Source organism: Curcuma longa, chromosome 16 (genome assembly GCF_044706935.1).
Source record: "Curcuma longa cultivar G26 ecotype Majalengka, Jawa Barat chromosome 16, ITB_CL_G26_1.1, whole genome shotgun sequence".
Taxonomy (NCBI): domain Eukaryota; kingdom Viridiplantae; phylum Streptophyta; class Magnoliopsida; order Zingiberales; family Zingiberaceae; genus Curcuma; species Curcuma longa.
Window position 1 is genome coordinate 1,853,513 of NC_133876.1, and position 11,234 is coordinate 1,864,746.

The following is an 11,234-nucleotide window of genomic DNA, read 5'->3' on the forward strand; positions in this document are numbered from 1 at the left end:
TATTCTTTTCTACATTGATCAGCTTTACCTCCAACCTCTCAGTTTGAAACAGTTGACTTTTTATGAGATTGATCATCTTCTTTTTTTTCTCTATCAAAAGACGAATATTATAAGAAATCTTTAAGTATTTACAATTATAATTAAGAACTTTTAAGACACATATCAACTACTGAGCTAAACAAATGTAGGAGTTGTTGCTTCAGCGTAGGAAGACTTTTCTTCATTTATATGATGATCCATGTTTGCCTTAGTCAATGCCGTGCTCTGTCCGAGAGGTTCGCAGTTGACTAGGTTGGAACTTCATCAAATGTCAACATTGCCAAAGGTTGAACTTTTCTACACGACGCATGGAGGTTTAGAAGTCAAAAACTGTTATTTTCTCCTCTTTGGGAGGGTGAGGGTTGACCTCAGATTGGTGTAGAAGATCACCATCACTGGTACGAATGGCTAGAGCAAACATTAATAATCTTGCTGTTGGATCTGGCTCTTGATAGAGCAACAAGTAAAAACACTAGTACCCTTTTACATCTCAAATAAAAATGTCTGACGATAAAAATCTTGAATTATCATCCACGTTTACAAGTTTGAAATCACCTATACTATATATAACAAGCCATGTTATGTATATTATTAACAGGGTATGGCCCAGACTCATCCCATCACGTATAGCATTAGAACGCCAACTTCTTAGCAATCATCAACTCCAGTAGGAAAAACTACCAAAATATACAAAAGACTAATGATCTGCGTATCGTGTGAGTATTAGACGATTTGGACAGCCTCATCAGATGGCCACCCACTGGTCCTGCTAGTCAAAGCAGGCCTCATCATAACAATGGCGGATTCGTTTGCTCCGGCTCTCAGCGCAGCCCTGCCGGCTTCGAGAAACCTTGCGACTGCATCCTCTGCGTACTTGTTCGCTTCGCCGACAGTCATGCCCTTGCCAATGTCTGGATAGGTATTGAGCACATGGTCTCCATTGAGCTGAGAGGCAAGTTGGATCAACTCCACCTGGAATTCTGAGAGAACTTTATCCTCCCTAGCTCCAAATGGCCTGAGTAGCTCTACTTCAGGGAGTTTCTCTAAAAAAACAACTGGAGATTAGCCGGAATCTGAAACACGATAATAATAAATCCAATGCATTTAGTTTTTAGCACCGAGAGGAAGCTTTTTTAGCTTGGATTCCAACTAAATTTATCCATAGTGTGTTTCGCGTTAGGCATTTGCTCCCCCTAGTTAATAGTTAGTACTAAATTATTATTCAAATTCAAACTGGTAAAAAGAACCCTCATTTATCTGCTAGTGATAACGCAACAAGCAGAATAAGACATTCTACAATTGAGAACTAGATCTCCGTTTATTGTTCTTACCAAGTGACACCTAAGGTTTGCTATATCATTATTAATATTCAATTTAATTTGATTAATTATTTCTTTTGTCTTCCTCTGTCTCTTATGCCTTAATAGATTCAACCCTTTCTAATTATAGATTTCATATTGTTAAATATGTCCTTACCATCCTCGTTCTATCACCTTTTAGTACTACACCTGATTAGAATAGCATTATTTTTGACAAATGATCTGATCCAAGAGTATCAAAGTTTAAAAATTAATAAATATCACGTTTACTTCTCACACAATTGTAGGTGCTTGTAATTTTTAAGCATATAAGGAGATGCATACCTGGACAATCAGTTCGTGGTGTCTTCCGGAGATTGAAGTAGCTCTCAAAACTCCCCGCCCAAGCATCCCTCTTTGTGAGGTAATTGGAGTTCAAATTGAATAATTTCTTTACAGTTGCAGGGATGGAAGAATGCTCAAACTGTGAATCTGGGTAAGGCCCTTTAGGTTCGTGGATCACTGCATGTTAAAAAAAAAAAATTGAATACTTTGTAAAGACACTACATGCAACACAAGTAGACGGGATAAATTATAAACAGGTGTACTTCTCATGACAGTTAGCATCATGGATATTTACAGGATAAGCACAAAATAACTAAATTAAATCAAATAAAGAAATGGAACAAAATGTTCTTATACTCTTGTGAAACATGATAAAGATGAAAACATGTAAACTAAAAATGTGGGGATTAGAAAGACCAGCTTAGCAAACACAAAAAATTTCTAAACACTCAAAAAATTACTTCTCCTTTACACTATCATTGCAAAATGAAAGAAAGTCTTATTGCATCACCACCACAAAGGCAGAATTCATCTGTTTTGTTTACTTCTAGAGAAAGAATTAGGAGGAAAAAGCATTCACTTAATTTTCTCACCTTTTTAAGTATGATGGAACAAATGATAAAAGAAAACCAAATAATTGTTATTGGGAGATAGTGTAGATGAATAGAAAGCAATTCTCATAGACAGGAAAACAAGAAATAAATGCTTCCTTCTTTCCTTTCATTTCCCTCAAATTGGCTGGAAATATGAATTGGCCATCATCATCCTCATGCATCATCAAGCCGTGTTTGTTCCTGGCTATATGCTACTGAACTTATCCCTTGTAATAGCAGAATCAATTAAATTATCCTTTATTTCATTGACTAATGTTTTCTTTACTTTGCACCACCCCACTCTATTTATTGAACTGATCTAACTTATAAAATTGTAATATTCATTCTCTATTTTCTTCCCTCCTCTCATTTGTGTCAGGACAGAGCCAAGAAAATCACATTGGGAGGGGCAAAAAATTTTTATTAGTATTTACAAAATTTCGTCCTTCATTTCTATACCCTACACTTCTTGCACTAAAAAATTGCTCCATCCTTGTTTGTGTCCAAGTAAATAATAGAAGTATCCTATCTATTTTTTTCTTTCCCTTATATTTCGGCTCAACGAAGGAATGATTATCAATTAGGGTGCACTGCACGAGATTGGAAACCTAAAAGCAACTCCAAATCAAACCAAACCAAATAATAATAATAAAAAATCAATTCATCCACCATAAAGGTGGACCATTTGTTGAATCTTTACTATGGAAAAGTCTTTTTTTTTTATTCTTCGGTTATCCAACTCAAATCAGTCAGTTCATTGAGTTTGGAAACTTGCTGGTTCCCCTAGGTCTAACACACACTCTTTTGGAAAGAAGGGAAAAGATAAAAAGAAATTTTTAAATTTTTTTCTCTTTTAATACGTGATTTGTATCTCCTTTGTAAAGATAAACTAACCCTGTTTTTCATTACAAACTACATAATTTTAATTTTATGATGCAGTAGCAAAGCCCAAAAAAAATCCTTATGTGGGTACATTGAAATATTATAAAACTCAAGGAACCTATATAAAGCAAGAGGGTGTGGATGGTATTTCCTTCAATTGGATGGTTACATGTATGATATCAGATTCATGACCTTTAGGAATTGTGCATGATAGAGTGGGAGAATTCAAACTTTTTATTTCAATCATTTCCTTAATATACTTTTCATGAAAAAAGAATATTTACCGCCCACAACTTATTATAATGACATACAGCATGAGTATTATCACTCTAAATAAATAAAAAAATGAGTCTGCTTAAAATACTACATGTTTTACTTTGGTGGTTCCCTGTCGAACTGCCATACACATTGGTAATTAAGCTATTTCAAAATTATCATCCCCAAGTATCAAACAGTATTAAAAAAAAGTTTTTCAACGATGTTCATTATCCAAAAGAAACATCTCTATTCCTTATCTATTGGATATCTAAATGGCATTAATAATACGTTAATGAAGGCATCTATAAGAAATAAATGATATGTTGGGAAGTCAAATTCAAGAGTGCTAGCAAATCAAACAATATTTCTACCAAATGTCACGTGTCATATTTGCTAGGATCACAAATGCCTTCGATACCACTTAATAAAGTTAAAAATCACTCCAATACCGCTTGCTAGATTCCTTTGTCTCAAACTACACATGCAGATCCAAATTCAGCACATCTAAAATGCAAAATCTCATCCAATATAAGGTTACATGATGAAATGTTCATCACCTCCCAGTAGTATAGCATAACCAAACAAAGATGAGAACAATTTAATGTAGTCCGATAAAGCCTAATCAGCAGAGAATCTAATCTATATAATATAAAAAGCAAAAGTATAATGAAAATTCGACCAACTATGCCAACATTTCAGAAAATCTCACTCAATCATCCTTAAACTCCTCCCTTAACACTACTGGAGAAGTAGTCCTCCCCAAATATCAAAGCTCTTCCTTGACCAAAAATAAACCTTCCTCTTTATAGACAATCTGGTATCTCACAACTTACAAACACACCATACAATGTTCCCTAGTCTCCAAAATGCTTCATTAGTGAAAAAAGTTCACAACCCCAAAATTCTACGAACCACCATATGATAACCATGTAAGAATCAGTGAAAAATAATCCTAAAGCAGAAGTTTAGTAGCAAGGACAAATACTAAGCCTGTTATAGCAAAAGGCTCACTCCAAGGGGTAGAGCAATGCTCGCCTCTACCCACGAGCAAGCTAACATTTAACAATCTCCCGCCAATGAGATACTATCCCACTAATGTGATACCTCAAAGTGATACTCCAGTATGGCCTTGCTCGCTCTCCCATGGCATGCTTCTCCTCTACACATGGAAGTTGTTGGATCCACATACCTAACTCACTTGATGATGTCACTCGATAATAGAGGAAGATCTTCTGAATCTCTCTAGCCACTAGCAACTGACAAATTTGCTTTTTAACTATTAGGTGTTGATATGCATTGTATCACCTGAGCTCTCTGCACATGCTAACTATATCAACTACCCCAAGGATGTCTCAAGATGATACAAGAGTTTCTACATCTTTTTTGTCATGTGGATCTGCCTACCAAGAGTCACTTTCAGAACTCTATCACCTGCCTTGTGGTGATAGCCGTTAGATTTCACCTTATCTTTGTGACAGTCATATAACCCTAGATGTGCTATGCCCCTCTTTAACAGTCTGAGTTTAACTATGTCAATGCCTTGGATCTCCACCTTCAAGTTGTCTCTTAAGAGTCTATAGTTATCAGTCTATAGCCTATCAAACTGAAATACAAATATAAATGACCAGTATGCATGCATTTGAAACCATAGTTATCAGATTTATTTCAATCAATTTGGAAAGAAAGGAAAATTCAGAAAAGAGGTCACTTACCAGTTCGTTTTTCGATCCAAGGGGAGATGAGGAGGGTGGGAACCCTGACCCCCAATCTATCGAACTTGAAGTAGAAGGGATCAGGGCCAATGATGCCATCCGGATTGGGCACCCCTGTGACGGGAGTAGGCACATGGTCGTAAAACCCACCATGTTCATCGTAGGTGATGAGCAGGGCTGTCTCATTCCACTGCGGGCTCGCTCGAAGGGTCTCATATATTTCCTTCACAAGCCTCTGTCCCCTGGCGACATCGTGGCAGGGGTGGTCGTCGTTAGCTGGGGATAGCTTCACGTCGAAGTAGTGCTGCTCGATGACTACGTAATTGGGCAGGCGGCCTAGCTTGGCATGCCGCTTGAAGGCGAGTTTGTAGCTGTGGAATTTGGTAAGGTGGCTGAGCTTCCGAAGGCTCTTGTAGAAAAGTACAGCAGGTATGTTCTGGTAGTATATGCCGAAGCTGAGCCCTTCCTCGTCCAGGGAATCGAAGATGGTCTTCTGGGGAAAGCCATGGATGAGATCCCGGCGCACGTTGCTGGTGGCACCGTGAGATGTCGCCGAGTGAACATAGAAGCGATTGGGCTGGGTGGAGGCTGGGACGGAGGCGAACCACTTATCGAACACAGCGAAGTCCTCCGCGAGGGCGGAGAAGACAGGAACGTCCTCGGGGGCGAAGCCGCGCATGACGGTACCGGCCATGCCCTCACCCATGCTCTCAGCCTGCTGGGCGAAGCCGTCCATGGGGGCCGGCGACGCAGAGGTGTCCTCGGACCCGAAGATCTGCTCCCGAATCGCCTGGAAGGAGTGTCCAGGGTCAGAATCGACGAAGGTGGCGCCGTCGGAGACAAAGACCTCCGGAGATGAAGGGTCGGAGGCGTTGAGGCGGTTGGATTCTCGGCCGGTGAGGCCGTCGATGTCTGGTCGCCCGCGCTTGGAGCGGATCCACCCGAGCATGTGATCGAACGACCGGTTCTCCATCACGAGCACCACGACAGTCTTGATCGGGCCCTTGATCTCGTGCTTGGGCCTCTTCCTCCTCCACCCGACCATCCGATCGGCGTCGATGCAGTGGGAGGAGGCGAGCAGGTAGAGGAAGACGGCGGCGACGGCGAGGAGGCGGCGCCGGCGCGACGGCGGAGCTCCCAAACCCATCTCGGCGATCGGAAGGCGGAGAGAGAGAGAGAGCGAGAGAGAAAGAGAAAGAGAGACGAGGCGAGGTCAGGAAGCCACGAAGCGTGCGTCGACACTCGACGCGAATAAAATAACAGCCGGGGTCGACGCGGCCCGCAGGCAGACCGGACCCGGCGGCGTTAACCGAGGCACCGCGTCACCATCTTATCTCGACTCTTCCGATTGGATGCGTGATTCGTTCGTCACCAGTTGTGTTTGTTGGTGTAGGTAAATGCAGTAGCGTGGACGGTTGAGCTCGTTTAATTCGACCACACAAATCTCAGCTGATGACGATGCACTGCACCGTCTCTTTTGCTAACGTCAATATCTCATGGCTCTCTTCTGCGTAAAGGTGGAATTCGCCACTTTAGTGGTCCTATACGATCGGCCTCACGATCATTTATGAGGAGGTAAATCGAGAACTATAGTTGGTCACGACGCAGGAGGATATTACCCTGATTTCGTCAGGATTCGAACCCTTGTCTTCTTCTACAAATCTGTTACGTCATAATCAACTCAACTATGCATCAAAGGCAATATCTCATGGCTCTCGTACCTTCAGCTCTTCGTCGCCTCGAGTCCATCAAACTCCCTCCTGAAGCTTTATTAGTATAATAAGTAGATCCAAACAACATCTCAATCTTGAGTCCAACAAATTTGTACACATTTGTTCAAGTCTCTAGCTCTGGAGTCTATTAAACTCCTCCCTAAGCTTAGTGATTCAGTTCATCGAGCTTCACGCTCTTGTCAATCTAGGTCTTCATGCTCTAATACATAGCCTTCGTGATCATTGTGGTCACAAGTTCTTCGAGCTTTACTTTGTCGGGTCCTTTAGCTGTCAAGCACATGATTTCCATGTTCATCATGTCCATTATTATTATATCAAAAAAAAAAAACTTTCTGATCAAATACTGCGGAGGGTTAACTTATCAATCAACCAGCAGTTTGACATAGATGACCTCTTGGATGAGTTGGGATGCAGGAGATGATTTAAATCTGAAACACACTTCAAAAAGTGATTAGACTGGTATATATCGAGAAGTTCCAACAAGCCACTTCGACGTTCAAATTAAAGTTCTCATGAAGATGATGAAATATAGATAGGAAAGAAAATAATGTTAGTTGAGTTTTTGGAATCTCACCTTGGAATAAGGTTGTAGGCTAAGCTTTTTATAGCTTGTTCAAGATATCTCCATGTCAGACGGGATAACCCTTACAACATTCTGCAAGGGAGATCAGATCCATTTCTTTATATGCAGAAAGAGGGATATCCGAGAGGACCGGATATGACAACCTCGTAATCGCTTGTACATCATTGTTGTATGTCGGTGAGAATATTCGCGTTCCCCTTTAGCAAGCCATGTGAGACGGTAGTTTATCGAAGACGTGCAATGTGGAGGCCATGATGAGATGGAGTGGTCGAAACTAGACGTCTGAGATAGTCAAGACGAGACTGACTGCAATGAGATGCCTGAGACGATTCAGTGCCGGCTCAAGGTAAGGCAATGGCCTATGCCTAGGGCCCCAATAAAATTGAGCCCATTGTTATTAAAAAAATTTATTTTAATAATTTTTTTATATCAATCGAACAACGTGTTCATTTTGCAAGATCACGGTGCTTCGATTTTTGCAAGGTCACATCACACTTGTATGGCTACGCATAAGAATTTGATGCTGTTTCGTGCATTTGATACACTGCTCGCCTGCATGCATGAGAAGTTGCTACATGCATGAAAATTAATGCATGGCTAAATTGATGCATCATTTTAAAAATAATATTTTAATAAAATCTTATTTACGTTCAATAATATTTCAAGAAAGATTAAATAATCTAACAATTTTATCAATTGAAAAAATTTTATTAACAAAATTTAAATATAAAAATTTAATTAATAATTTTTAAAAGGTTAGAAAATTAAATTTTATATAAAAATTTATTTTTAAATTAATAGTTAAAAAACTAAATTTTATATAAAAAACTATTTTAAATTAATATTTTATTTAAAAATCTGTCGATCTCAAATCCGAATGAAAAAGAATAAAAAAAATTTATATTTAAAAAATATATATTAAAAATCTAAAAAAAAATTTAGCCTATGATGTTATAAAACCCATAAAACCCAGCCTAGGCCGTCATAAAACCGTGAGACGGCCCTGCGTCGACCTCTGCAATTTCCATTCCACCGCCGTCAAAGCAGAGCTCCGAATCCCTCGTCGACTCGATGTTCGGCCGCGCAGCCACCGCCAAGCTCGCCCGGTCCGCCTGTTCGGCCGCGGCGCGACGCCGCCGCTCCTCCTCCCTCCGCGCCGCCCTCGCCTCGCACCCCGTGCCGGGCGCCAGCACTGCCGCTCGCCTTTCCGGTGTCCCGTACTCGCCGTTGGTCGGAGGCCCGAGCTTCCTCGGATGCTCCTTGGACAAGGGCCTAGACCGTCGCCAGTTCCACTCCTCCACCCCTCTTCGCTATAACCATGGCGGCGGATCCCAGGTATTCCCACGCTTTTCCCATTGGGAATGAGTTGATTGTGTTACTTCTCGATCGATCGTTCTGTTTCTTGCCTTCTGCTGCCTATATAAGTGTCACATTTTACTTATTATGTATGTTTTTCTTGCTCATCATTAATGGGGCTAATATATACACTGTATGAAACATATCCGAGAATTTAGCTTGTTTGAAAGCTTGTGTTGTAGGTTTAAGTAAACATTCACAATACTTTGAATAAACGGTATGATGAAGGAAGGCTGAGGTGATGCTTACATTTATTTAATTTCTTCATTGGATTACTACGGTCTTAGAAGACAAGATACGACCAGTTGGAAAGTTGCTCCTTGGATTTGCGAGAGTACTGTCGTCACTAAATTGGTGCTATAAATGATAGTCTAATAACAAACTTGCTTTGTTTATACTAATTGCTAAAATGATCCTTGTTGATTTCATAGTCATGCAACTAATTTGCATTGAGATGGTGGTAGCTTCAGCAATGCAACACTAGATCCTTAGAGGTGAGACTAGGTTAGCTCAAAGAGAAAAACATAAATATACTGGAACATTATAAATAGGTCAAATTTAGAAGTGATGTGGTCAGCTAGGAAGGTCCTCCTTAGTGCGATCAATTAGAGTGTGGTTGTTGTCATTAAATATTGATGCTACATTATGCCCTTCCTATTGGGTGAAAAACAAACTTGCATCGTCCATTGTATTCCCTAAAACTTCCATTTTCAACCTCATAATCATGGAAGCTAATCTACATTGAGATGGTGGTAGCTTCAGCAGTTCCACATTAGACATCTAGAGGTGAGTTGACATTGCATAACAGTTAAAACTAGAGAGGTTAATTTATATTAGTACTCTTATATAGAGAGGTCACTTACAACAAATGGTTGGAGCAAAGTCATGAAAAATAGTACCAAAATAATTGCATAGGAAGTAATGCAAAGAACTACCATGTGGTGCATTCTTTCTTTTGTGTCTTTTGATTTCAGGTCCATGCTTGTTAAGTACCTCAATCCCATGTTGTCTAAAGGAGATAACCAGTACTAATTAAACATAATTCCATATTATTCTTCTTAAGCATTTCAATCACATTACTAAGCCTAGTAAACATATTATTACATATTGGTTGTGGACTAGCTGGATGGACTCCTAGCAATTGAGTTTGTCTTAACTATGTCAACTTAAATTCTAAACTTGATCCTACTAGCGAATTCATCTGATCTTATCAACCAACTGAAGACTGCTTATGGTCTGTTGTCTAATGTATAAAAAAAGTGATTTATGCTATCTGATGTTTATATGGATGAGGTTTAAGTTCATCAATTTGTATGATGTTGGACTTCAATAATTGAATAACTATGCCTAAGTTCACATTTATGCATCTTCTAGGAGATTTAAGCTCATGGATGTGTTTTACTTATCTATTTTGATAGTTGCTAATCTATTTGGTAATCAACTCAAAGCCATGTAATCAATAATGTTTTCCCAGATCACTCAAGCAGAGTCCACTGAGATGGCATGGGATGGAATCATTGGTGCAATAGACGCTGCCCGACAATATAAGCAGCAAGTGGTGGAAACTGAACATCTTATGAAAGCACTTCTAGAGCAGAAAGATGGTTTGGCTCGAAGAATCTTTGCTAAGGCTGGAGTTGACAACACATCAGTTCTGCAAGCTACAGATGAGTTTATTTCACAGCAACCCAAGGTGAATAAATGCACAATTGGTGTTGGCTGTAAGCATCTTGTATGAACACCCAATCAATAGCTCCTTTTAATGGCAGGTTATTGGTGACACAAGTGGGCCTATATTGGGACAAAACTTAATTACTCTCTTTGACAACGCAAAGAAATTTAAAAAGGAGTTTGGTGATGAATTTCTGTCAGTTGAACATCTTGTCCTGGCATTCTTGTCAGACAAAAGATTTGGTCAACAATTATTGAAGAATCTCAAACTCAGTGAGAAAGAGCTGAGGGATGCTGTGACTGCTGTGCGTGGAAGCCAAAGTGTCACGGACCAGAGTATGTCTTCTACTCATTGTTTTCTGTTTTTCTTAATTTTGATACTCTTGGTTCAGTTACCATATTTGTGTAATTTAGTCTATTAAATTTGAAATTCCTATGTGTGTTTTCTGTTCTATCAAGAAAATATCACAAATATAAAACTGCACATGAAAATATTTGGCATTTCTCAATGGAAAAACTGGTTGTAATTATTATATGTGGTAGTTATTTCTCCAATTTTCATCATGTGTAAATGGATCTGGACAAAGTTAGAAGAAAAAACCTAAAGTCGAAATGACTATATTGGAGGTGAACTAACCCTACAATTTATGCTTATGAAAGGCAAGAGATATATCTCTGAATCACTTCCTTTACAGATCTGTATTAACTATTGCCAAATGATTCAAAAGTATTTTTGTGTCAATATGGTTCGTCTATCTTGCAAT

The 11,234-nt window shown here is 39.5% G+C and overlaps 2 protein-coding genes across 2 annotated transcripts in view; one reads left to right on the plus strand and one right to left on the minus strand.

Annotated features, from left to right (window-relative positions):
* Positions 1 to 487: 487 nt before the first annotated feature.
* Positions 488 to 6,339, minus strand: LOC141847309 (non-specific phospholipase C1-like). Its single transcript, XM_074735322.1, has 3 exons — positions 5,128 to 6,339; positions 1,683 to 1,859; positions 488 to 1,082 (listed from the first exon to the last, which is right to left on the minus strand). Exons 1-3 carry the CDS (start codon positions 6,272 to 6,274, stop codon positions 763 to 765), a joined length of 1,644 nt encoding a protein of 547 aa, XP_074591423.1. The 5' UTR covers positions 6,275 to 6,339; the 3' UTR covers positions 488 to 762.
* A 2,164-nt stretch (positions 6,340 to 8,503) lies between these two features.
* Positions 8,504 to 11,234, plus strand: part of LOC141847347 (chaperone protein ClpB3, mitochondrial-like) — an 11,825-nt gene continuing 9,094 nt past the window's right edge. The window contains exons 1-3 of the mRNA XM_074735374.1: positions 8,504 to 8,778; positions 10,274 to 10,492; positions 10,569 to 10,806. Of these exons, the coding sequence (XP_074591475.1) occupies positions 8,515 to 8,778; positions 10,274 to 10,492; positions 10,569 to 10,806 (721 nt within the window). The 5' untranslated portion in view covers positions 8,504 to 8,514. The remainder of the gene's footprint in view (positions 8,779 to 10,273; positions 10,493 to 10,568; positions 10,807 to 11,234) is intronic.

Bases quoted from the DNA above. Each gene is read 5' to 3' on its own strand.
- LOC141847309 (XM_074735322.1), bottom strand. From the start codon at position 6,274: ATGGGTTTGGGAGCTCCGCCGTCGCGCCGGCGCCGCCTCCTCGCCGTC. The intron at 1,860-5,127 runs GTAAGTGACCTC...TTTAACATGCAG, and splicing joins TTGGATCGAAAAACGAACTG to TGATCCACGAACCTAAAGGG. The intron at 1,083-1,682 runs GTATGCATCTCC...TTGTTTTTTTAG, and splicing joins ACCACGAACTGATTGTCCAG to AGAAACTCCCTGAAGTAGAG.